This window comes from Penicillium longicatenatum (genome assembly GCF_028827895.1).
Source record: "Penicillium longicatenatum strain IBT 33135 chromosome Unknown contig_3_segment0_segment0, whole genome shotgun sequence".
In the NCBI taxonomy this organism is placed as follows: domain Eukaryota; kingdom Fungi; phylum Ascomycota; class Eurotiomycetes; order Eurotiales; family Aspergillaceae; genus Penicillium; species Penicillium longicatenatum.
The window spans coordinates 2,015,943-2,042,170 of record NW_026643121.1 but is presented as its reverse complement, the minus strand read 5'-3'; the positions used below and the strand labels follow the sequence as shown (position 1 = coordinate 2,042,170).

General features: G+C 49.5%; 9 protein-coding genes across 9 annotated transcripts; 4 read left to right on the top strand and 5 right to left on the bottom strand.

Moving 5' to 3' along the window:
• Positions 1-90: 90 nt before the first annotated feature.
• N7484_006128 (PRKRIP1 family protein) lies at positions 91-687 on the bottom strand (the record flags this gene model as incomplete). Its single annotated transcript, XM_057116546.1, has 1 exon — positions 91-687. One exon carries the CDS (start codon positions 685-687, stop codon positions 91-93), a length of 597 nt encoding a protein of 198 aa, XP_056972429.1.
• A 1,147-nt stretch (positions 688-1,834) lies between these two features.
• Positions 1,835-3,243, top strand: N7484_006127 (PARP-type zinc finger-containing protein; the record flags this gene model as incomplete). The annotated part of the gene is made up of 5 exons (XM_057116545.1): positions 1,835-1,850; positions 2,112-2,247; positions 2,315-2,489; positions 2,569-2,643; positions 2,692-3,243. 5 exons carry the CDS (start codon positions 1,835-1,837, stop codon positions 3,241-3,243), a joined length of 954 nt encoding a protein of 317 aa, XP_056972428.1.
• Positions 3,244-4,331: 1,088 nt separating this feature from the next.
• N7484_006126 (uncharacterized protein) lies at positions 4,332-6,039 on the bottom strand (the record flags this gene model as incomplete). Its single annotated transcript, XM_057116544.1, has 3 exons — positions 4,332-5,371; positions 5,430-5,710; positions 5,771-6,039. 3 exons carry the CDS (start codon positions 6,037-6,039, stop codon positions 4,332-4,334), a joined length of 1,590 nt encoding a protein of 529 aa, XP_056972427.1.
• Positions 6,040-7,327: 1,288 nt separating this feature from the next.
• Positions 7,328-8,227, bottom strand: N7484_006125 (BTB/POZ domain-containing protein; the record flags this gene model as incomplete). The annotated part of the gene is made up of 3 exons (XM_057116543.1): positions 7,328-7,826; positions 7,879-8,034; positions 8,085-8,227. The coding sequence occupies 3 exons, from the start codon at positions 8,225-8,227 to the stop codon at positions 7,328-7,330; spliced, it is 798 nt and encodes a 265-aa protein (XP_056972426.1).
• A 782-nt stretch (positions 8,228-9,009) lies between these two features.
• Positions 9,010-10,139, bottom strand: N7484_006124 (putative alkaline lipase; the record flags this gene model as incomplete). Its single annotated transcript, XM_057116542.1, has 6 exons — positions 9,010-9,165; positions 9,237-9,281; positions 9,334-9,704; positions 9,754-9,817; positions 9,867-9,994; positions 10,049-10,139. The coding sequence occupies 6 exons, from the start codon at positions 10,137-10,139 to the stop codon at positions 9,010-9,012; spliced, it is 855 nt and encodes a 284-aa protein (XP_056972425.1).
• A 2,773-nt stretch (positions 10,140-12,912) lies between these two features.
• N7484_006123 (uncharacterized protein) lies at positions 12,913-14,453 on the top strand (the record flags this gene model as incomplete). The annotated part of the gene is made up of 3 exons (XM_057116541.1): positions 12,913-13,338; positions 13,415-14,024; positions 14,077-14,453. Coding segments are annotated over 3 exons (1,413 nt in total), but the record flags the coding sequence as incomplete, so codon positions are not given.
• Positions 14,454-16,787: 2,334 nt separating this feature from the next.
• N7484_006122 (uncharacterized protein) lies at positions 16,788-18,796 on the top strand (the record flags this gene model as incomplete). The annotated part of the gene is made up of 2 exons (XM_057116540.1): positions 16,788-17,769; positions 17,823-18,796. The coding sequence occupies 2 exons, from the start codon at positions 16,788-16,790 to the stop codon at positions 18,794-18,796; spliced, it is 1,956 nt and encodes a 651-aa protein (XP_056972423.1).
• A 1,700-nt stretch (positions 18,797-20,496) lies between these two features.
• N7484_006121 (extracellular serine-threonine rich protein) lies at positions 20,497-25,333 on the top strand (the record flags this gene model as incomplete). The annotated part of the gene is made up of 3 exons (XM_057116539.1): positions 20,497-20,607; positions 20,690-20,866; positions 20,921-25,333. The coding sequence occupies 3 exons, from the start codon at positions 20,497-20,499 to the stop codon at positions 25,331-25,333; spliced, it is 4,701 nt and encodes a 1,566-aa protein (XP_056972422.1).
• Positions 25,334-25,656: 323 nt separating this feature from the next.
• On the bottom strand, positions 25,657-26,124 carry N7484_006120 (RidA family protein; the record flags this gene model as incomplete). The annotated part of the gene is made up of 1 exon (XM_057116538.1): positions 25,657-26,124. One exon carries the CDS (start codon positions 26,122-26,124, stop codon positions 25,657-25,659), a length of 468 nt encoding a protein of 155 aa, XP_056972421.1.
• Between the last annotated feature and the right edge of the window lie 104 nt (positions 26,125-26,228).

The following is a 26,228-nucleotide window of genomic DNA, read 5'->3' as shown; positions in this document are numbered from 1 at the left end:
ATAATTTTAGTATATGATCTATTTACTTCTTCGAGTAAAGATGGGTATTAATATTGTACAACAGGGCCATGCCAACGAGCATTGTGAAACTTAGTCCTCCTCGTGGATAATCACACCAGGGACCTCCTCGACATACTGCGGTTCCGAATCCGCAGTCTCACCCCCAGTAGCCGTTGGCATACCAGGAGCCATTGGTCCCTTCGCCATGCCCGGCGCCGGGCCATCAGCTTCCATGCCGCCTGCACCGGCATTCTTCTGCTTCCCCCTCGCAGCCTTCTTCTTTTCTCTCCTGCGCCGATTCTTATCCGTCTTTTGATCGTCCTTCTTCTTCGCCTCCTCTCGTTCCTTCTCCCACTCCGCATCATTCTTCTCCTTGGTCACCTCCGCCTCCATCTGTCGCACCCGCTCATACTCCCGCCGCCGACTTGCCTTGTAGACATGGAATTCGCCTGAGCCCGCTCCGGCCGAAGAACCTTGGACATTGGTCACAATCTCCGGTGGTGCAGACAGCAAGGGCCCCGAACGTTGGTTGGAGTCCGGAAGTCGGATCTCCTTTGATGGGTCTTTGAAGAGTGTTTTGATTTCTGTTGCATGTTCGGAGAGCGGTGTGAGGGCGCGACGCTTGGTGGGCCGTTTGCTGCGTGGATCGGCGCTGGTAGGGAGGGATTCGGGGCCAGGCTCGGACATTATGGTTGTGTGCGAGTTGCTTTTTCGTAGGTTGGAGAGCAGTGGATTTACGCTTTCCCTGACTGGGTATAAATTGGATACAGGGCGAGGGAAACAGCAGCCGGTGCTGTAGCCTTAGGATCAAGGTTATGTTCCGGGATATGACAATTTCTCAATAGAGCACTGTGAGACGGGGAGGTGGTTTGAGCGAGTGTCGGATGGTAAAGAAGTTCGCGATGCCAGATCTGAGCTGCGACACGCTAACCGCATTCGGGGTGGTTAAGTAGTTTCAACAGCAATGCTTCCATTACGCCCGAGCTTTCCTGAAAACATCCAGATAATCTCATGTTTTGTGATTTCTTTCGTGAGAGAATTCTGATTTGCGACCGTTCTATCGTCTAGAGTTCTCCCTATCAATGCCCAAAGGCAGATCGAGATGAAGCTTTCTTTCATTCAAATCTTGGTAAGAATAAAGAATCCCAATATTCATAGATTCGCAGATGTAATCAAGATCATTTTGTTTTTGCAAGACCAAGAGTCTTTGATCTGGGGCCTGTAAACTGGCTATAATGCACATGCACGAGTTTAGAGATCTTGAAGATAGCACGGTATGACAGCCATCGCCCGGCGTCTAGCTCCAGATAATCACTTATGATCCGATAATACACGTTCACTGGTAAAAAGATCGAAGCTCTATGTTGGGCGCGCAAAGCCTCTTGTATTACTTTAATTCTGAAGCTATAGATGGCGATTCTTTATGTCGCTGGAATGATTGCGACGGTCGCTGATCTTAATCCCTGAAACGAACAAAAACCCTGAGTTCTACTTGGCAAAGGGCCTAGTTCATTAGATAGAAGACAAGCATAAGCAGGAAATTCTCTTGAACGATTTAGATATAACACGCTCAAGTTGGGACGTCTTTTGCTAGTTGTGGCTGACATACTTTGCGACTGTTTAATTTGCAGCCGGAGCTGGCGTCACGTCACTCTCCACCCTTTTTCCTTCTTCCAGAAATTTCTCATCCAACCCAGCCTCTCCCCGGTCCTACGTTTCTTCTTCAGTGCAAACTGGTAGTTACTGGGAAATTCTTTGGTTTTTTATTCACTCCATCTTGTCTTAGTCCCGAGAAAGCCACACGCGAGGTTGGGCAGCGCGTCCTACATCAACCATGCCTTATCGTTTCGGTAAGTCTGTGCTATTTACTTTTTGTCGCCTGAATTTTTAGTTACGTATTGTTTCTTGTATCTTGTATCTTCTTGACTACCAGGGGAACCTGGTCACTCCCAGAAAACAGCGACGCGAGACTTACGCGCGCCTCGGGTTGCGGTTGAGACTATCCAGTTGGTCGCAGCGCCGCAGATAGTATTCCCCCGGATACCAGACCTCTGACCCCACGCACAATACATAATATCCGTTTGGTTTTACCTAGCTAATTAGATCCCCAGAACTCGCTTCTTCCAACCGTGCTGGTTGTCAGAACAAGGAGTGCAAGGATGCCAAGGAAAAGATCCCAAAGGGCACCCTCCGTGTAGGCACCTGGATTGACAGTGAGAAAATTCAGGCCTACATGTGGCGCCACTGGTTAGTACCAACTTGCCCAGCCAAAAAAATGCTCTTTTATTATTCAAGGCATGCTAATGGTTTCAAGGGGCTGCACCACTCCTCGTGTTCTCGAGAACATTAAGACGGGCTGGGAGGAGATGTGCGATGGGAAGCCCGATTACTCCCTCCTGGATGGTTACGATGAGCTCTCTGAGGAATGCCAGGAAAAGGTCCGCCGTGCCCTAGAGAATGGTCACATCGATGATGATGACTGGAAAGGAGTAGGTTTTGAACACTCAGCTAATCATTCCAGTGATGTTTTGGTAGCGACAGAACCATTCCCGCTAACTTACGAATTAGGACATCGAGATGAACCGCCCTGGTGCCCGCCACTTCCGCGTTCCAGGCAAACGTGGCGCGAAGGGCGATAAAAATGTAAAACTCCCCAATTCCAATATCGTACTCTGACTAATACGATCCCAGGATGAGGCCACTGAAAGCCCATCCAAGGCTGATACTAAAGAAAAGCCCAAAAAAGCGCGTGCCACCAAGAAGGATGCCGACACCACTGAAAGCCCTTTGAAGGCTGATGCCGAGGAGGCGAAGCCCAAGAAGGCTCGTGCCACCAAGAAGGTTGCTCCTGCTACCACCGAAAGCCCTTCAAAGGCTGACGTGGAAGCTAAACCCGCTAAACGAGGTCGGAAGAAGGTCATCCAAGAAGATGTCAATAATGAAGAGAAATCCGCCGAGGAGGGTGTAGAGCCAGCAGCTTCGGCGGTTGGTTCTGTTGAGACTGCCAATGTCGACGGCAGCGCCGATGCTGAGCCCAAGAAGCGTGGTCGCACCGTCAAGGGCACCAAGCGCAAGGCTGCCGAGAACGACGAGGAAGAAGCAACTGACGAAGTGCCCAAGCGTCGTGGCAGACCCTCCAAGGCCGCAAAGAGCCAGGACGAGCCGAAAGAATTTGCCGCTCCATCTCGCCCTAAGCGAGGTGCGCGCCGACAGTACGCAGAAGCTTCTGATGATGATAACTAATCGTCTCTTTTGGTCGTTCGTATGCTTCTGTGTGGCATGTCTCCTGCGCCTCCGTTACTTGTGCTGACCGCGTGTTGGTTTTGAGTGGTGTCCGGTCTGTGATGATCTTTTAGTGCTTCTTGTGTCCTGTTTTTCGGCGCATATAGGTCTATATCCCTTTTTTGTGCGCATATCTGGAGATCATTTTCCTTGGTTCAACCTTTGTTATTCTGTCAATCTCCTTGAACCATGGCTTATCTGCGTTTTATCATAAATGCCGTGTGTGGATATCATGGGAAATAAAATTTGTGTACTCGATGACATCTGCAAACTGATAGCATAACCCTGTGGTCATTAGTCAAGTTTATACTTTAGTTATCAGCATTACCTTCTTCTTAGCTTGGTGCTTTCGAACTCACTCTCCGGTTGAATTTTAGCATTCTTTGTGGTCTCACAAGTCTAGCGGGCTCAGCTCGTAGCGCCGATGCAATATTCATGGCTGTACCTATAATATGCTGACCTTTTACGGTCTCATTTCAGGTATCCCTCTGATCAATCCGCTCGCCCCCGGGACCGTTGAGCCTTGCCAAGTCTCGGGATGCTTAAGAACATCTCTGCTTTCGCATTCTGCTCGCTCGGAGTTGAACCATTCCTTCCCGTCAATACTCTACGACCATCCACTGGCTAAACAATAAAAATTGCAAGGTCATTTCAGTCTTCTTGTATGGGGGAAAGCCCGTGGTGACATGGACTAAGTTTCAAAATGATACTGCTTTTCAAAATGGTACAATATTTAATATTATGAGACAATACAATAAGATCTTGCCGCAGAATATCTTTTTGGTCAACGAAGCCCTTCATTAAGTCCATTCTAGGGGCATAAATTTCACGATAAATGGGAACGAGAAAAAGAGGTCTCGCAAGAAAATTGGTAAAACCATACTAGATATGTAAAATTATGAAGTAGCAAGTTCGGTCCATGGATAAACCCAATAGCGAAAGGATATGCATGAATTCTGATGATACGAGGCCCCAAGATAATATATATGCGGAACGATATAGACTCCACCATAGCGCACCGTCTCATGGACAGAACTCGGGCGCAAATCTCAAAGTTGATCAATCCCACGGCTCTCAAGCAGACGGCGTTGGTCCGTATATTTCTGCGGCGATTTGGAGACAAGCTGCATACGCAGATCAGAGACAGCATTGTATAAACTCGGAAGCTCACGCATGACAATCTGGTACTTGACCGAACAAGCGAGCAGCAGCAGATCTTGCACATCGGCAACGAATTTGAGAATCCACTCTTGCAAATGGTCTTTCATTGAGCAATTATTCGTAAACACCAGCAGAATAATATCGAGCAGAGGCTCAAGTTGGCAAAGGCCTGGGTAGGAATTCCAGGCAACCTGCAGCTTGAACGCGATCATTCTGATCAGCTCATTCAGGTTCAAGCGACGAGCAAAAGTATAGAGATTCCCGAGAGAGAGGATCACCTCGCATAAGTCATCCGAAGTGCGGATGTCTTGCAATTGCCAGTGTCGACCGATGCCACTGACATCACCGACTTCGAGCGCGGGTTTCTCCTCCTGGGTGTTGTCACTATCCACCGGGGTATTGACCTGAACCAGGCGAGGTTTGAATTCAGAGGTCAGGAAAAACGACTTTATATGTGTGAATTCCGGTTGAGATGGAAGCTGAACGATATGATTGAAGAAGGAATGGATCTCTTCTGCCTCGGGTTTTCCCAGCACCCATGACCTAACTGATGCCTCTAGACTTAGCTGAAGAATATCGGCACTCGTTCTCCCATTCTCAGCTCCATCTTTGACTTTGAGAAATAATTTCTTCGGGACCTGGGAAAAGGGATTGACTTGCCGGTTGCCCAACGCGGAGCTGGAGCTGGAGCTGGAGCCATCAAACTTCCTGGAACTGGTCGCAAAAGAAGACGATGAGTTGGTGTAGCCAAACGCGTAGTTTTCTTTAGGAAAGCTGAGGTATGTAAGGCCATCGCCCCCGTTAGTAGCCCTCCCGTTGCTAGCAGTATCTAGATTCTTGGCTGTCGAGAGCGAGGTCGTAGACTCTTGTGTCTTGGGTGGTAGCATAGAAAAAGCAGCATCGGTGGTAGCAGAGCCAGATCGATATCCTTCCAAAAATCAGTACCAAAAGATTATGCTACCCAAGTAGGTTCCATGAGTACGCACCAGGTTTCCGACTAATCCCTGAAAATTCCGGCAAATCCTTGACACCCAAAAGGATATCTTCGTACCCATCTGGCAAAATCAATGACAACTCCCTGCTCCGCTTCCCCTTCATTGTCATCTCCTTTTCGGCCATGCTCTCCCAGAAAGTGCAACCTGGAGCCTTGAGCGCAATCTTTTGCAGCATCCGAAAGAGATCCGCATCACCACGGGTACTGGTACGGTCGAAAGTTGGTGGGACTTGGCCTGGGAGTTTGAATAGGTGGCTAACGTGCGACCAACGACTGAACTATTGTTAGTTTGAGGCTTCTCGTTCCGGGCTGAGAGTTGTTGGCTTAACTTACTAGCTGTTGCGTCCGGGCATGTATAGTGGGTAGACCCGCTCGTTCGGAGTGGTGTCCCATGTGCCATCGGCACCCTTGGCACCTTTCATGCGTCCGCTAAGGTGCTTTCCAGGTCCAAGCTCTTCGCTGAGGATGATCGCGAGCCAGATGTCGGTGCGGTAGTTGCGGCATGGATTCTTGAAACGGACGACAAATGCCTCTCCTGGCAAGAGTTCATTGTGGGAGTTGGTCTTTATCAGACCCGCCGTTAAGATGGAGATTGCACCCATTGTGATTCGATGGATTCAGCTGTAATATCGGTGAGTACAATGAACAGTATTGTAAAGTGATAGACAAAAATACCTTCAGAGACTTAGGTAGGGAGACGGGTAGGTAATCGTCTAGGTGAATGGCTTGATAATCAGTATAATGAAATGAAAATAAAAGAAAGACGCCGAGAGGTTGGTGGAGTGAGGTGTTAATGTGACGGTAATGGTAAGAAAATGGCAAGAAGTAAGACCGAACTCGGACGCAGATATTGGCAGTTGGAAGCGAGTGTCTGACTGAAGGGATTCGAAATGCTGGGGGATGCGAAGATGAATACTTACTGAGAGTATCCTATGAGCAGAGCAGAATAATATGCTTAGGAAATATCCGAAGGTCTTGATGCAAGGTGGTGGTGGAAGAGAAAGACCAAGAATTTGATCTGGAAAAGAATTTTATAGACTTAGGTGAGAATGGATTGTTGACTATCGCCTAAGGCAATGTATAGAACAGCACAAATAAGATAGGGCAAAACTAGACAGTAATCTAGACGGTACCATTAAAATAAGATATCTCTCATATTTCAACAGCCTGACTGAATTCCTTGTCAGGCAAATACGTTCTCAAAAGATATTGACTGGTCTTGCGTGTATAGAGAAAGCACTACCGGGTTAGCAATATCTAGGTTCATGTGACTCGGTAATGAGGACTATGATCAATACTGGAAATATCATTCGAGGTGGCCGGATTTCTCATTTCCTATTTCTTAATCACTAACGAGCATAAGGCTCAAATAGATCACACAGCCAAGAAGCATCAAGACAAGGAGCGGAGACGTAAAATCATTCAAGTAAATGAATGCAAACAATGCAGACAACGAAGACAAGAACGCAAGTATCATAATGGAACATAGGGCAAAACGAAGAAGGGATAATGTCGATTAACTCAACGTCATACACCAAATCGATTAAACGTGAGTAGGGCGGTTTCTTCAAACCGTTGAACGGCGGCCAACCTCGTGAGAATCGAAGAAGTCAATTTGCCAGGAAAGCAAAATTCAAAAGACTGGTTCAAGGAAGCGCAACGCAGTCAAAAAGCCATTCTGGTTCAAATAAGCATGCCTCCCGATTCAATTTCAATTGTCAAAATGCTCGATCTGAGGCACGAAAGCAAAGGCAATGTGACGATATACTAGAACAACCGTGGAGTTCGCTTGATGCTGCTGGAGAGTAAAGTAAGCGTCTTTGACACAACGTCATGTTTATATAGCAGAAAAGACAAAAAAGACCTTCAAGCAATTAGCTGGGAGTAATCCTACCGGATCTCCACAAGGTCGTCCATGTGGTTGCACATCGCCACAAACAGATCAAAAAATAGCTTGCCACCATTCTCCATCTCCATCTGCATAGTTCCGCTCCTCTTGAAAGTCTTACGGCTTCGAATAATGAGAGCAAGGTAATGAGCGCGCAGTCGAGATTCGGTGTCCGGGGTGTGGTCATACGCATACCGAGCAGATCGCAAGATCACATCAGCCGGGATTCCGATTTGAAGACCTTGCTTGCGAAGAGCAATATCTTTCAGCTCTTCCAGGCCGTATTTCTCGGCAGTGCAGTACACTACCGTGTCTCGGAGCACAATGTCCTTCACACCGGAGTGGAAAAACGTCGCCTCACTCGACCCGCAACCACCGGTTTGTTGAGGATCCTGGGCATTCTCAAGATGCCAAGAGTCTCGACGCTTACCACGCAATAGCCGTGGGTAATAGTCACCCTTGTATAGGTACTCGAGGACGCACGAAAGGATCTCGGGCTCCCTGTTCGAGTATAAGCTCATAGTCATCATGAATTTAGCGACGAACGACTCACTCGTCAGGCAGAGCCAGTTGCTTTGCACCTTCCTCCAAAGATTTCTCCTTCAGCGCAGTTTGAAAGTACGGGGAAATGGATAAGACGTCCTCGTGGGCAGCGAATAAACGCTGGTCCTGGCCCACAATCATCGTTATGATGGGACTTGTCAGTGCACTAACCGCGAGTGATTAGCTTTATCCCTGAGACTATTATCGTGAAATTACCACCTTCCCGGCGACGGGTTATCCACTTTGTCCTGCATTTTCTCTTTGGCTTGTTTGTCGTACTTCTTCTTACTCGCCTTGGCGGTCTTCCCCGCCCGGCTTTTAGAATCGAAGCTCTTCGACGTAAAGGAGCGTCGGAACATAGCGATACGGGTTATCAATGGACGTGGCCGAGGAACCCTAAATGATCAAAAAGAGTGATACGAGTTGGTCAAATAGCAAAGAAAAAAAAAATACACCTGACGCTGCAGATCACACGAGCATGTGAGAGAGTCTGGAAAGCCGCCCTCCGAAATAGTTCCTCCGTTTCATCAAGAGACGGAAAGAAACAGTTTTCGGATGAGAGCTTTGCATTCAAGAGTCCCGAGAGACTCTAGGTGCGTAATTTGTCGACTCTGGCAGACGTGAGAAAAAGAAAGCCGGGGTGAGGGGGACGAGCGCTATTAAAGATACACGGTCAGGTGATATCAACTGCAGGTGCGGCCGGCATGAGGCGCAAATTTTGTCATCTCCGATTGGCAAGATCATGTCCGCCTGGTGTCGTTTCCAACTCGTGTTTATTCGGCGGCGCCTATTAGCTGTATGGTATTGGCTCCCGAGTCGACGATCGGCGTTGCCAAATGCACGCTGCTTTTGGAGCCTAGACCCAGCTGCTATCTTCAGGAACCCCGAGATAACGGAGGATGTTTCAATTGGTACAAATTGCAATTATGATTTCGCTCATGGCCATGGGGCTTAAAGCAACAAATAATATAATCTGACGCGCGATGCCAACTATGTTGAATAGCCCAACGTCCGGTGAAACAATTGATACATAGTGAACAGGTTTCTAATGTGGTAGCCTCTCGCCCGCGAGGACTTCACATTACCACTTTGTCACAGCCTCTCAGGGCCCATGATTCCGTAGAAGCTTCAGATTCTCAGCTTACAGCGAGAAACATCCAGCGTAGCCAAGCCCGACACCAAAGCTGTAGAAATGACCAGGGGTCACACTGTACTGTCCGTTTCCAGCAGAACAAGCAAGGTCACGCTCTCCGGAGCACTTCACGACGCTGGCTTGATATCCAGAGCTGTAGTACTCCTAGATAAAAAAATAGAATGTTAAATCTCAACTGGGTGTAGGTGGAAATTGGTCGGGTCGATTTAACTCACGGTTCCGTAGTGAACAAAGTTGTATGGGGCTTGGACGTACATATTCTAGGACAAGGTCAATCATATGCAGAAGATAATGAGATGAAGCAAGACTTACCGGCACACCGTCATCAATGTTGTTGCCGCGGTTCAGGGTGCCGTTGAAAGAGTTGGCAAAGGTGGCCCAGGCCTGGTTGCCGATCGGGAACGCAGCCATAGCATTGCTGGTAACTTCCTTGTCGGGAAAGTTGGCGGACAAGGCAACATAAGACATGTAAGTAAGGGCTCCTCCCAGGGAGTGTCCGGTCGACTCCAGAGTGTAGTCCGGGTACTTCTCCACCAAAGTCTTGACTTCCGAGATGATAGTGTCGTGAACGGCAGACCAAGGGCTGCTAATACCGTGCATGATCTGAGCACCAGAGGGGAATGTAACGCCGGAAAGGGAGGGAGTAACCAGCGTGGTGTCGATGTCGTTGATGATATCCGTCTCTACTGTTTGTCAGAATCAATTTTACGGTCGAAAGTCAGAAAACGATACCAGTAGTAGATCCCTTCATGACGACAGAGATCTTCTTGTTCGTAGTGGAATATCCAACAAAGCCCTGATAATATTAACAACTGGTCATTGAACTAGTCTTTCGTGGCTTTTACCTTAGCATTGGTTGTCAGATCATAAATCTGCTTGGTAATGGTGACATCGAAAGCCGTTCCAATGCATCCAGTGTACGCAGCTGACGACAGGTCAGCAGCACGCTGCAGGAAGGACCAAGCAGCAGTGTCTATATTTTGACAGTCAGCTAGTATTTGGTATTGCATTTATTAAGTTGACAAACCCGCAGTAGCCCGCTCTTGCAGCGCAGGGAAAGCAGAGACCTGCGCGACCAACGCGGCAGTGGCAAGGAAGGAAATGCTGTTGGAAAGCATTGTGGATTATAGTATAGCAGATTGGCTCGGCTCGAAGAATTCAGTCAATGGCAGAGCAGACAAATGATTGTTGCTTTCCTTTTCTTGGTCCTGGGATATGCTGGGAATGCTGTGCTTTAAATATCTTTTTCAATTCGCAAATACCTTTTACCCACGAACTCGCCTTGACGTATATTCGAGAAAATGTTCCGGAACAAAAGAAGTCCCACACACTTCGATCTAAGCGGCGTTCTTTCTAGAAAGGGAAATATTCGTCTCAGACTCAAACACCGTGATGCATATAGACTTTCGGAGTCATTCCTGTTCGGGTAAACCTCGGATCGGCAGTGGGGATGTAGGGCTCGTGGCGGAGGATCCGCGACCAAAAAGGATGAGACGTTAATTAAAATCATTTTTAAATGTTACAATGCGTTCTTGAATGACGGGGCAAGGTCAATACTGCGTGGGTGTCATTGATAGTTCGTCTGTCACATTGACTTCACGAACAGGGGCAGGGGTCGCAGGACTCTGGGGGGGAACTTGAATCCAGAGCAACTGTAACCAAGGTAACTGTGAAATTGAGTCTCAGGGAAGTGTATAGAAACATCGGTCAAACCTACCGATCCGGTTTCAGGAGATGGCACTATGCAGCTTATCTCTCGAACGGTCCGGAGGCGTGTGGGGCATGCTACCCAGAAGTATGGGTCCCGCCTCAAAAATCAGTCATGGGCCCTTGGTTGACCCTTACTTCTCCCTGAATTCCCGATTTCTCGGCGCACGCTACATAATCTAAATGCTCTTATTTAGGATAATTATAAGCACATTCGGTCGTGGTTCAAGTTCTCAGAGCCCCGCACTTATGACCTGCCAACCACGGGCCTGATGGCTCGCGTGGGTCAAACCGCCACAGGTTAGCCTAATTCAATTATTATTAAGGATCTTGAAGACATGCAGTGTGAAGCCCGACGAATCCCGATGCACTCTATCATGTCGTGTCATTGAGTCTAAATTCATCCGAGTTGATCTGTCATATTTCCTCAGTCTTCACAGCAATTTGTCTAAAACAATTGTCCCAAGTTGGACTTGTACACAATCCGATGTATTATATCCAGGATCCACCACGACGTCAGGGTGGAATTCAACGTAGTGGTGAAACGCCTCTTGCTCACCGATATACCATTCCGTGGAGTCCCTGTCAATCCGGGGCCACGAATGCTTGGCCAGGGCCCAACCGCCGGTCTAGAAAGCTTCCGGCTCGGCATTTATAGAATCGGCAGTTCTTAAACCGAGGTTCGTCGTTCAAGCTTCTCAGAAATGGGAAAAATCTCCGAAGCCCAACACAATTAGAGGCGAAAGCTCTCGGGAGATCTGAAACAGCGACCCCGCAAATCTACGGCAGATGACTTTATTCCGAATAAACATCGTGAATATGCACGTATGTGACATCAACCATGTCGCATTTGCCATTTGCAGAGCGGAAAATCCGTTTTATATGCGGGGTGCGTTCTGATCACCTCGGTTGTCTCCGAGAGTTAACCGGAACTACACGTCTCGAGTCATATCCAACCTGATTTTATCAAAATCTTCGAATCCGAGCTCATTTGGTTCCAAATCACTCTGGTCGTTACCATAAGTATCTTTTGAATAAGAGATAAACATGGTCATGGATTCTGTTTATGTCATCAAGTGTCTATTCAAAGCAACTGGGGAAGGCGAAACATCTTTTACAGCATCCGATCTCGCAAGCTTTGCTTTCCTCGCTGCCACGAGCCCCTCTATTCCTTTACGCGGCAAGAGATAGTCTGAAACTATATCAGACTCTGATGCGGCTAGAGCAAATAGAAGAACAGCAAATTAGTTTCCTGTCTCTTCCTTTCCAAGTTCGCAATGAACAAGAAGAGGATTTCCCGGGTTATCCCGGATATATCTGAAAACTGAATTGAAAGCGGTAGTCGAGTGGACGCAAATATATTGGTGAAGCTCAGCACATGCTAGTGGCGCATTTTCAAGAGACCATCGAATATTTCTGGAGGGTTATTCCGTCAGGCTTCGCAACAACCGGTAGACCTATAATGGGAATTTTTGCAGGTGGAGATTATTGCCGCGCCCGCTCACCAGCGCTCCGTAGGCCAGAAATTATACGGATGTTGTAAGAGTCTTGCAGCTCGTCAACTGCTTATCTGTCGATGAGATTGATGCTGGCAGAACGGTATGTTATCCTTTTCAGATGCATTTAGTAGGAGAGATAGAGAAGCCACCTATGTCACGGAAATTCCGGAAGCCTTGGGACATACATTGGCCAGACATTGTGTCTTGAGTCTGATTCTCTCACACATGTATTCAAGACAAATGGTCTATTAAAAAAGTATTTGTTTGCCTTATTTGCGATGGCCCACAAGTTGCGCCATTGGATGATAGATACCCACTGTAGATACCAAGCATCACTTGAGCTGTGGCTGTGGTTGCGGCTGTGGCTGTGTTAGAGGGGTTTTGTGGGGTTGTTCCTCGTATCAGCCACGATGATATCATCACGAAAGAGCTGGCTGAGATCAAAACTTCCCCTGTGAACACTGCTTGCATGTCACATATCCGTTCTTTTCTCGGCAACTTTGCCCCTTTCACTGAATCTCCGATCTAGTTTTGATCTATTTGCACCTGGAGCCGCCCGTGCAGGGTGATCTATCAACTGTGTGCGCTCAAACCTCCACTACGCGCCGACCGCGTTTCAAACTTTGACTTTTGAAAACCTGTCGCCGCTGTTTCTCATAAACCACCCCCCGATCTGATATTGAGTGTGTGTTCTGGCTTTACGATGGAGTATATCAACCAAATGAAGAATCGCCGGCGCTCGTCGCAGGTCTTGCAAGCACCAAAGCCTGTTCTGACCGAGGAGGAGGAAGCCTATCTGCGACAGGTCACTTCGCCTGAAAGTGGATCTAGTACTGTTGCGAAAGCATCATCGCCAGGATCTGAAGTTCCTCCAGGAAGCTCTGAGTACCCCGTGCTGAATGAGGGTGCCGAAACTATCCCTCTTCCTGCCTCGCCTGCTGAGGAGTTTGGGAAGGAGCTGGGAGAACAAGGGCGACGGACGAGCCAACTTTCCGGCGGCTCTGCAAACAAAGAGTCAGAACTTGTGAAGCCACAAGACTCAGGAGCCCCAGAGAAGAAAAAGAAAAGATGGAGTACAATGTTCTGGAAGAAGAACGCAGACTCCAAGAATGTAGGACTTCTTGTTTTACTTCCGCCGTCGCATCCTTTTCGGCTCGATTGACTAATACTGTTTTCTCTCTGTGTAGGACAAAGACAAGGATGCTGCAAAGGATGACACTTCACAATCTCAACCACCCGTTCCTCCATCGACGACAACACCGCCGGACAATGGACAAGAAGCTCAGAAGGACCAAGAGGATATGATAGATATCCTGGAACGACTGAATCTGGCAGCAGATAACAATCGTGTTTTTTCCGTCAGCGATGAAACGCAGGAACTGCTTCGCAAGTTCAAATTGATCTTCAAGGATCTGATCAATGGTGTTCCTACGGCCTATCGCGACTTGGAGATGCTCCTGACGAACGGGAATCGCCAATTGCAAGACACTTATACCAAGCTGCCTGGCTTCCTTCAAAAGCTAATCGAGAAGCTCCCTGAAAAGTGGACCGAGACTTTGGCACCAGAGATGCTTGCCGTGGCCAGTGAACGGGCCACTCAAAGTGGAGTCAACATGGAAAACGTTGGCAAAGCTGCCGCTGCAGCCGAGAAGATGGGAGTCAACATTCCCAGTCTGAAGGAGCTAGTTTCTAAGCCTGCTGCGATCGTGGGTATGCTACGGTCCATTATGGCATTTTTGAGGGCACGTTTCCCGGCCGTGTTGGGCATGAACGTTCTCTGGTCATTGGCGTTGTTTAGTAAGTCACGAATGATTCTATTTCTGGGTCCCCGCTAACAAATATCTTGCAGTTCTCCTATTCGTGCTCTGGTACTGCCATAAGCGTGGGCGTGAGGTCCGTCTTGAGAACGAACGCCTGGTCACGGAGGAGGAGATCAATAAGTTGAATGAGGATTCCTCTGAAGCCAGAATACGTCCCACTGAGACTTTTACGACCACCGCACCTCAAGGAGCTTCAGCCGAAGAGATCCGCGAGGGCGTGCGAAAAGTGGAACAAGCTCGAGCATCCTCAGCATTGGAAGCTGCAGCTTCGGAGCCCCAGAGCCCCATGGAGACCACTGCTTCCTCCACGGTCCCTACTCGAACCAAGTCGCGGCTATCTATCTTTGGACGAGCAAAGACTGAACCGGGCCCCTCCTCTAATATTGCCCCTTATCCTGGGACTTGAGTAGTTTATAGAAACAATTGTCTTTGTACACATAGCTTGTGAATAGGCAGAATATTGCACATTCTGGGCGTGATGATAACGATTTATGGAAGTGCGAGGGTTGATGATAATTCAGATAATGCATTGTTTTTTTCAAGCGATCTTGATTGGCCGACGATCAATAATGCTCTGGTCAGCATAAGTCGCACCATCTCGGCTTCCCGGTCCAGTCCACGGATAACGGGGTTCCCGGCACCCGGCATCTTGGAACCGATGGGCTGAATTAAAGGCGTGAACCGAGGTTAGAAGAAATCATCCAGAATTTTCTGTTTGGGACCATTTCCTGCTGAACGGGTGGGTTCCGTTGCCAAGCAATTCCGTAGCTGCAGAGTGGCAACATAATATATATCATTGCGATGGTATTTACGGTTCCGGACCGAATACTGGCCTCAGTGAAATGGAGAGAGCATATTACTACCTGTTGTATATAGCTCAATCTAGTAGATAAGTATGGACTCGTATCAAACATTTGAAACAATAACCTTGGACACAGTGATGCGGTGAAATGCATGTATCCGTCAAAGAAAATTAAGATTGACTTTCCAAAGATGAGCATGGGTGTGATTGGACGGCGGGGATGGTATGCAGATCACCAATAATCCAAGCCACAGGTTCACCTGGATAGGACTTCAGAGCCTCCAGATCCTTCCGTCGTTCCCCCTTTCTCAAACCCTTTATTGAGTCTTGATAGTAGACCACGTGGGAAAAAACTTCCCCCCCCAAAAAACAATAATAATCGGAACCCAAAGGAAGTCTGTTCTCCGAAACGCCTCCAACGGCTTAAAAATAGGCTAGCGTAGTGGGTCTGGATTAGCGGGCGAAATTTCTACTGAATTCATTGCGGGGCGGAGATGATCTTGCAGAGGAAAATCACCCCTTACTTTGGAGGGGTCTTTGCACCCCCTCCATAACTTACTTTTGGCACAGAACTATGTATTACGGTTGGGCATTATCGCGGATCTATCTCATGCAGGATGCAGCCGCAGCCATGTTGTCAATACTTACCGCCTGTTCCTTCCCGCCCCTTTCTACTTGAAGGCCCAGGTCTGCGACGAAGACCTGCAAGCTCCCAGGTAAAGACGAAGTTCTGGTCGCCGGAATGGAGAGACCCGAGTTGCCACCGCGGGAGGGAAAAAAAAACGAAACGGAAAAATCAACACGACTCTCGGATCCGACCAATGGATGGCGAGTGTTCTTGCTGACCTGGACTTTCTCGTGTGGAGTCATAATATGATTCATCCCATCAGCAGTGTGTCATGATCGGGCGATGAATCATTCTGCCCGCACGGGTCAACTTTTGGCTTCTGCACCTTCCACTACAGTAGATAAGCGCCAGTCTGACGTCGCTGGAGCCAGTTGCCTGCAAGTCCAGAAAAGTGTTTTGAGTTTTAATTGATTTGTCTAGATGAATAGCAGTCATTATTTGAAGACTGCCACAATGGACCCGCATGGTTGCCCCAGTTCTGGATCTGGATCCATTCCTTAGCAAAGTTTTCCTCTTCCCCTCTTTGATAGAGAGCTTTCCATACCTATAGTCAACTAGAGCCAAATAGCTAGCACCCCTTGGGAGTCAAGTCCAAGTCTCTTAGGCAGCTGTACCGTAGAATCCGAGAATAGCGTGCAGGATTTCCAATTGCAGCAAGTTTACAATTGGCGCGAAAGATGCGGTGAACTGACGCCAACGAATGGGCGCTCGTGGAGTCCGGCCAATCAACCCGCCCCATTCCCCACTTCCGCTTTGGCGGGAAAAATCCATTGGATTATTATCCCTTCACATCTTCTTCTCATCAACAACCCAGCTTTACCAGGTCAACCCTTATTCAAACCCCCCTTTCACCAACTGTCACTTTTTAAGATACCCGTCAAGAATTCCTGCCAAATGGCTTTCGTTGAGCTGTAAACGCCTCGCTGGGGAGCCTGTCTGCCGGCTCCTCAGTCCTGCAGCTCCGACCTTCAATTCAACTTGACGATATCTGTTCCTCTTCTGATGCACCTTTGGCGTCGGAATTGCCCCCCTAGTACAGTCCCAGAAAGAGCACTTGACCGTCCATCGTGGACTGGAGGTGCTTCGTGGTTACGAAAAAAAACTTTCACTTTTCCCACCCTTGACGATACTCCCCAACTCTCCCCTGGGAACCCTTTCATCCAACATACGAAATCCCTGAAACCGAATCTCCCTGGAAATCTATTTCTAGTCACCTCCGAAAAATAAGGAAGCTCCTTGTGACAAAAATACCCCTCCACTTGAACGAAGAAAAAAATTGCATTCTGTACCGACGAACGAACTGTGCCGATATGCCGCAGTCGAGCCCATTTTCATCCAGAAAAACTTCCAAGGGTTCTAAAACTACACAACGACCATTGACACCTGAATATAACAACCGGAAACACCTCAATATGTCCCCCAAGGCCCTTGTGCAAGCGAAAAAGATGGCCAACTCCCGCAATGGCGGAACCGCCTCATTTGAGCGGAAAAGACGCGCATCCTCCTCGTCGGTCTCCAGTGTCTCCAGTGTCTCTTCTCTTGAGGAACTGAGTGAGGAGGCCGATGATTCGGAAGATGATGCTGATGACGAAGAAGACCGGCCCTTGGCGCAGGCCCGGTCATTTGGTCGCCGGTGGAATAACTCCCGCAAGGCAGGCCGACAAGCCGCCAAAGCGACCAAGAGAATACGGGTTTCTGAGGATGAAGAATCCGATAACATCGTGAGCAGTGACAGTGATTCAGAAGACAGCTCAGACGATGTCTACGCTGCGGTAGACTACATCACCGATGCCGAAGACGAAGAACAAGATGTTGAAAAATTGGAAGAGATGATGATCATGCAATCCGAGAGAGAACATCGTATCCTGCCCACCTCTGAAACCTCTCATGACCAGTGGCACGGCGCTGAGATCTTTGGGGACTCGATGTTCCTGCCTGCTGCTTCCTTTTTTGACGAGGAGCAGATTTACAGTGCCATGGACACTTTTGGTGAACCTGAGATTGCCAGCGAGCCGGTGGAAACCTCCGTGGCTCGCCGTGTCCACTTCGAGGAGCGATCCGACTCTTCTTCTGACAGTGACTCCCACACTGAGGATGAAATTCCCAGTGATTTCCTCCAGCAAGACTCATTGGACCCTCAACTGCGTCGCATGATTGAAAGCGACAACGACCACCATCGTAGCCATCGTCGCCAGTCTGAAGATATGTTTGGTGATGCTGACTATGGCCATGGCAATATTTACCACGTCGAGTCCGAGGGAACATCCGAAGGCAGCTTGAGTGGTTATGAGAGTATGCTGGCTATTTTCCCGCTTTTCTATGTTTCTTTGCTAATACACCCCCAGCCGATCATGGCGACACAACAGATGAGGATCTTCCCCCTCCAGCCACCATTACTCACCCTCGCTCCCTTCTTCGTCGGGACTCCACTGACTCGCTGGTCGCTACCGACGATAAGAGCGATACTATCCCCCGCCGTCGCGGCCCAATCATGGGCACGTTCGTGGCGGACCCTCACAAGCCTGTAGCCTTGGTAGACTGCACCGGAAAGCATCTTGTCATTATCCCAGCCTATGCTTCCTCTCGTCACGACTGGTTGGATTCTGCGGCCAACAGCATGCCGGGCACCGCCAACAACAGCCCTCGCCAGACCACTCTGCAGCTGATCGATGAGAGTGATACTGATGCCCTTGCATCCCCCAACCAGACTGACTTCAGCCCTATGCTGGCCTCCAGCGCCAATCTCATGATGACGGCCCTCGGTAACGACCTGGCTCCTGGGGGTCAGGTCATGGGCCCCCCTGAAGCATTCTACCCCTCCCGCGACTTTGCGATTGACAGCTCCTTTGAAGAGGACGACGAAGACGACCCGGAGTCCGCTCTCAATGTGGATGACTTCATCGATTTTGGCAATGGATCCTCCGATGAAGACGATATGGGCAATCTCGATGATGACGCACTCATCTCGCCTATGACTGGTGGATCCTCCTTGCCGAATATGGGCACCCCAACACCCAAGCGTAACTCGGACGTCCAACAGGACAGTAAATCCGAGCGCTTCCTCGAACACCTTGATAAGGGCATTGTCACGGCATTCCGTCGTAACCACAACCGATACCAAGCCCTTCTCCGTCTCCCTCAGCACCGCGAATTCATGCCCGCTAACTCCCCCGCGCGGCCTGCCAGCGTCTTCCGACACGCCAAACACACTGACCAGCGTACCCCCACCAGGAAGCGCAAAGCGAGTGGCTACACCGGTGGCGAGGCTGTGCGTCGCAAGCTCATGGATGCGCAACGCCGCACCCAAGTACCTCTCTAGCTCCTTGCTAAAACCATTTAACGATTCCACGAAGTTTGGATTTTTATCTTGAAAAAAGATCGCATGATACACACGGACACTGTTACATTTGTTGAGTCGCTGGCAGACTTGTGCCGGGAGGCAGGTTGATTATTGATGCTCTTGTTGATCTTTCATCAAATGGATGGAGATCTAAGTTTGGCATGGATGATTAACAACCCCGCATCCTCATGTTGTTACTAAAAGGAATATCGATGGCGGTTCTGATGATCCAAAAGTTGATCAATTTTTGTGTTCTTGCATTGGATGTTTTTGCCTTTACATTCCTTCGCTTCTCATATGTGTTTATTTGCCATGGACTCCCTCGCTGTTCGAGAGGAGACGGTGATACCTCTGGATTTTCAGGAGTTGATATTTTTTTTTGCCTTTATCATGAGTGATGGATGTCTTATTTTATTTTTACCAGAACAAAAAAAAAAAATTAAATCTCGAACTCATCCAGTTACGTATTCAAGGGCCTCGGTAAAGGAATCATGTCACTTGGACCCCTCATTACTCTATTCAATACCAAGGCTTCAAGAATCCCTGCATGGGTGGACTTGAACCAGCAGGGAACCTAGCTTAAGTCCCTATTCTATAGACAATTTCCCATTGAACAACACAAAGGGCCTGCGCCACAGTTGCTTAGTCTGACAGTAGCCATGTGTCAGATTGAAAGAGAGCCCCGCTAGCAGGAGTTCTGAGGGAGTAGCGTGACTATGGAGGTCAAAGCGCGAGAAGATATTTGCAGTAGAGTGTTCTCAACCCGCAGCAAAACAGTCGACTGGGTATGCACGCAGGAGTGAAGAACGAGATGATGCAGACGGGTTGCGCGTGCCTGCATCATGGCGCCGACCAAGATCCGTCAGGCGCTATTTTTGGGGTCCTGATCCCCCCGGATTCTCTGATTGGCGGCTCCTAGACCACCCGGTCCCCACTCCAGAGCCCGGGAAGAGCGGTGATTGGTGCTGAAGTTAACCGCTGGACTAGACCCTTAGCTTTGTGCACCCGTGTCGATCTGGCGCTGGGACATTCGTCAATGGGGCCTATTTTAGACCGATCCTTAATTTCTCTTATTGGCTCCCTCCTGTAACCGCCGGATGTCACCGAACTGAGAGCTCCATACTTGAAGAACTGGTTAATCTAGTTGATTGGATACTGGGCTAGCCGCTTTGCTAGTTCCTGCAGTAGTCTCCGCTTTGTCTACTGGAAGGATGCTACGCTGCCTCTTCTGGGTTGACCTTGTTTCATAAGGTACTTCAGTCCTCTGCCTATTGGAGGACACAGCGCCCATAGTGTCAAGTTGTCTTACAAATGAGGAATAAATGCACAGTGGATGTGGAGCTCTAGACCGTGAAGTAAATAGCTGAAGACTTCAATGGGGCGCGTATTAAAGAAGAGAGGGTTCCCCACGTAGTGAAGAGAGGTTCATCATTCACTTTTGTTACGGGGGCTGGTACTCTCATCGCATTCTCTTTTGCGTCCTCTCGTTGTTTACCTTTCTTTGTTCTTGACTTTCTTTCTTCCACCGACCTTCAACCTTTCTTGCTTTTCCATCTCTTCGAAGCTTTCTGACCTTCGTCACTCTCGCTCAAAGATCTTTTATTCGGATTGCTACTTTCCTCTAATCTAACTTTTGTTTTTCCAAACATATCGTGCTTCTTGCACCACCTGTCGTCGCGATGGGCTCCCTTCGTCCTGATCAATCGGTGATCAACCTCTTCAAGATGTTGTCTGTTTTTGCTATCGTCTTTCTAGCTACGATTTACGCTTTCCCCAATACTGCCCCTTCGGTACGTGTTGTGTTTATGGTTTTGTGTTTTGCCTTACATAAATATGGATATAACCAAAAGATCAACACTGACTTTTCTACAGTGGTGGGGGTTCGACAAGCCTAGTCATGAAGAGCCTGCTTTCATGGAGTGCAGCAAGTACCAGGAGCGGTCTTTTGGCTTCAACTGGGCAACTCTGGAGGATGGCCCAATTTCCACTTATGCTGATTTCAACTTCACCGGCTTCACCTCCAGCAGCACCTTTGGTACGGGATATGGAGTATGTTTACTACCCAATAGTAGAATTCATAACACTGTGACTAACATGATACAGAAGAAATCCATCGTCAGCAATGTCACCAAGTCTGGTGAATCTGCCCCTTCTATCTCATCCCGAGATCCCTTCTCCATCAAGACCATCTATGCATCGGCTTCCGAGCCCATTGATCTCAAGATGCGTTTCATGATGCCTGACGGCAACCTCTGCCGCTTAAATACTCGCGTTGGCGGTCGTGTCGCGGTCATTCCCGTTGACAGTTGCGCCGGTGCTACTTCTCTCCGCTTTGAACTTGATGAGAACAACAGGGCAACCCGTGCTAAGATTGGTATCTACAACATCTTGTTCAACTGCGGACAGTTGATCATTCCGAGTGGCCCGGCTGTTGAGCGTTTCCCAGCGCGTGTAGATATGCGTAAACGTGGGGTTTCTTCGATTCCCTACGTTGCTGGAACAAGCGGCGAGGAGACTACTACGTCTGCTGATCCTGAGCCTACTGCCCCTACATCTAGCCCGGCAGCTGAGACTGACAATGGCAATGCTGGATACACCAACCCTGCAAACACCGAGTCTGTCAATGCCAATGCCAACGGTCAAACTTATGGTGCCTCAGCTTCCAACCCCCTTGAGGTTGTTCCTCAGTCTGCTCCTACCCCCGCTTCAGCTGAAGCGTCTCCCATCTCTACCAGCCCCGTTGTTGTTGTTCCAGGCAACACTGCCTCGAGCTCCCCCACATCCTACAACGTTGTTAGCCCACATGCTGCTGGTGCTTCGGCCAACGTGCAGAAACCATCTTCGGTAGCTGAGAGTCCTTCTAGCTCTGTTGCTACCAACACTCCATCGAGCTCAACCCCCTCGGCTCTTGTAATCTCTCCAGTCGGCGCGACGACAAGTGCCGCGGCTCAGACTCACCGTATGACAACATCTACTGTGTATGCCACCAGCGTGATCACGGTCACTAGCTGTGCGGCTACTGTCACTGACTGCCCGGCTGATTCTACTCGTGTCATCACTTCTACCTTTGCCATCTCTACTGCGGTGCACCCGGTGACGGACACCTACGCTAATACTACTCCAGCGGTAAAGTCCACTCCTATTGGATCCAGTCCGAGTGGTAGCTCGCCTGAGAGCTCTCCTGTCACCTCGCCTATCTCCTTGTCAGTTCCTACTCCGAACGCAACTCCAGCGGCCACAAACACCGTGACTCCATCTGTTGCGGCCACTACCTCGCAGAAGTGGACTACGTCAACTGTCTTCACCACCCGCGAGATTACGGTCACTAGCTGTGCTGCGTCAATTACCAACTGCCCTGCTGATTCGACTGTTGTGGTTACCTCTACCATTGCACTTTCAACCACTATCTGCCCTGTGACGGAGACTGAGACTGGAACTGCCACAGAGAAAACTTCTACCCCGCTTGTGCCCTCTAGTGTCCTGCCTGTATCATCTCCGGCTGGCTCTCCTAGCTCCTCACGTTCGACCAACTCGCCTTCTGTACCTGCTGCTAGTCCACCGGCTGGTTCTCCTCATTCGGTTTCTGTCGCTCCCAGCACTACGCCGACTGGTATCACTCCCACGCCCACTAAGTGGACTACGTCGACTGTCTACAGTACCAGCCTGGTCACCATCACTAGCTGTGCTGCGACGGTCACTGATTGCCCTGCTGACTCCACCACAGTTGTCACAAGTACAATTGCTGTTTCGACAACCATCTGCCCAGTGACCGAGACAGAGACTGGTACAGAGAAGACTTCCACTCCTGTTGGCCCTAGCGGTGTTTTGCCTACTTCTTCTCCGATACAATCGTCATCGCCTTCTCCCGTTATTTCACCCAGCAATTCGCCTCAGCCTTCAGGGTCTTCTCCGGTTACAGTCTCGCCAAGTGCAGTCTCAGCCTCAACCACTAAGTGGACTACATCGACTGTCTACTCTACCAGCCTGGTTACCATTACTAGCTGCGCTGCGACAGTTACGGATTGCCCTGCTGACTCGACTACTATTGTCACCAGTACTATTGCTGTTTCGACAACCATCTGCCCAGTGACTGAGACTAAGACAGGACACTTGTCTACTCCCGCCGTTCCAGGATCAACCGTGACATCTACTCCGCTTACTGTTACCGGCACGTCGATTTCTCCTGGTGTCAGCGCTGGTTCCACTCCGGGTGGGCCAGGTGGCTCGATTATCACTATCGTGACTTACACTACTACAACCTGGTGTCCTGTCACTGCTACACAAACCTCAGGCACCCATACCTACACTACGGTCTCGAGCACTCCTTCGGTAGTTGTTGTGACTTCCTCGTCCACTATCCCCGCTACTACAGCTACGGCTACAGTGACACCTCCATCTGGTGTTAGTGCTGGCTCTACCCCTGGAAGTCCAGAATCAACCGTGACTATTGTGACTTACACGACAACAACATGGTGCCCGGTCACAGCCACTCATACCTCGGGTACTTCTGTCATCACTACCGTTTCGAGCACCCCCTCAGTGGTTGTTGTGACCTCCACATCGACCATCTGTCCGAAGTGCTCTTCGCATGCTTCGACTCCGGCAACTAGCACTCCCGAAATTACCTCCGCCATAATAACATCCTCGGAGTCTGGCTCCGCATCCACCCCTGAAACGACAACGGCCAAGGTTACTTCCGTGGAATCCAGCTCGGTGTCTTCGTCGCAGTTCACTGCCTCCATTCCTCTTACTGTGCCTTCTGGTGCTAGCGCTGGCTCCACCCCTGGTAGTCCCGATTCAACTATCACTCTTGTGACTTACACTACAACAACATGGTGTCCGTTCACAGCCACACATACCTCGGGTACTTCTATCATAACTACTGTGTCGAGCACTCCCTCGGTAGTTGTTGTGACCTCCACCTCGACTGTGCCTGCTACCCCCACAGCTACAGTGACACCTCCCACAAGTGTCAGTCCAAACTCGACTCCGGCCGTCCCTGACACCCCAGGTTCAATTGTTACTATCGTGACTTACACCACCACAACATGGTGTCCTTTTACTGCCACACACACCTCGGGTACTTCTATCATCACTACGGTTTCGAGCACTCCCTCGGTGGTTGTTGTGACCTCCACATCGACCATCCCTGCTACGCCTACGGTAACAGTCACGCCTCCCACCGGTGTCAGTGCAAGCTCGACTCCAGGATTCCCGGGAGACACGGTGACTACTGCTGTGACTTACACAAGCATCACCACCCACCCGGTTACCAGCACAATTGTCACCGGCGGTTCTACAAGCTTCCAAACTACTCACACCGTCTCTACGGTAACTTTAACCTCTACCTGTAGCGAAGAGTGCAGTGCAAGCCATACTGTAACTCCAAGCGTCCCTGAACAGACAGAAACTCTTACAGAGACCACTGCTGCTGAGACTACTCCTGGAGTTCCAGTGACCGTTATTCCAGTGACCGTTTCTGCTAGCTCTACCCCTACTCCTGAGGAGACAGTGACTGTTATTACCTGGTTGACCACGACTTGGTGCCCAGTCACAGCGACGTTGACTTCTGGTGGCTCCACTCACACCGTGACTACAAGCACTGCGTCTACAGTCACACTCTCATCCACATCGACCATCACTACCCCGGTAGTTATCGTACCCACTCCTACTGGTGTCGATTCTCACTCCACTCCTAACGCCCCTGGCTCTGGATCAACTGTGACTGTGACCTACGAGAGCACCATTTGGCACTCATCCACGGCTACATGGTCATCTGGTGATAGCATTAGCACATTCCTTACACACTCCCCGTCCACAGTCACATTAACCTCGACCGAGACAGTGTGCACGGACTGTCCAAGCCCGGCCACCCCGACAGCACCTGCCTGTTCCGCGTCCACCATTGTCATGCAGTGCATCAACACTTCGCTAAATTCAACCAGCTGCGCCTCGGATACATCGTCCAACTGCTACTGCCCCAACAGCGAGTTCACCAACAAGGTCCAAGACTGCATCAATACTTCGAGTGTTTCCAAGTCAGAGATCCAAGGTGGCCTCTCTTACTTCGCTGGTGTCTGCGCAAAATGGGTTTCCAAAAACCCAGGTATCATGACCAACATCCCGGCAAGCATCACATTGACTGGAGGTGTCTGCGCCCCCACGCTCCCTGCACTTAGTTCCGGCGCAAGCACTCCAACTGCTCCAGTTGTCCCCGCCACTACGATCACGTACCGCACTTCCACCGTCACGGTGCCTCTGGTCACCTTCGTGACTACCACCGCCTGGGGTAGCACACCATCCGTTGCAATCGTTCCCTATGTGACCGGTACTCCAACTGGTCGTATGCGCCATCCCCCCACGCCGATCTGGAAGAGTACCCCCTACCGGAGTGGGAGCCCAACACCCTCCCCAAGTTACACGCCGTACTACAACTCGGCGCAGCCTGTGACTGAGTCCGCTCTTACGAGCGTTTTCCTAGGCATCGCTGCCTCTTTCCTTGCGTTCTTCATCTAGATAGAAGTTAGATGTCTTTCCGCTGGCGGGTTGTGCATACTGATTTCCGAATATTCTTAATGCAATCTACGCCCGAATCTCGTTTGTTATGTCGTTCTTTGATTTTTGTCTGAACATGCGCACTGTGACCGACTCACAAAATAATTGTTATCTACGCAGCCCGGAACATGGGTTTGGTTCGCGTTTTCTGATTTATGGGTACAGGGGAGTTTTTTGTGTACTTTAGGTTTTATGTCAATTCACATAGTGATTATTATCATTCCATCCCCGTAAAATCGTAGGTGCTCGACATTTCATTCCTTTTATTCTTTGTCTTACCCACATTATACATAGTAGGCTGTACATTTAATCTCCACAATAATCTCGTCCCTTGGCAAAGCCCGCACTTCAACAGTCGTCCGAGCTGGCGCGGTATTCCGATCGGGCCAGACCCGATTCCACTCCTCGTTCATGCCAGTATAGTCGCCTTTCATATCTGTCAAGAAGACTGTCGCATCGATCACATTCGCAATGGTAGCTTTACCATTCGAGGCGCCTTGGATAATGGCATCAATGTTCGATAGTACGGCTGCTGTTTGCTGGCGGATGTCGAGCGCTAGTGTGGCTTTGCCGTCTGCATCTGGGGTGCTTGTTGCGCCGACGAAGGTCCCATCGCCGCGACGTGATGAAGTTCCCGAGACATAGATGTAGGATCCCTTTCCGTCGGGGGATGTGATTGTTCGCGCATGTGGGTAGTTGGCTAGGCCTTGAGCGTGCGTTGAAGGACGGAAATATGGGGTGCTTTGCGACATGGTGTTGATCCAATGAGAGTGCAGTTTTCAAGTTGAGAGCTGGAGGAAGGAAGTAAAGAATTGTGCTATGGCTACTGATGAATAAATCCCCAATGGCTCTTCCC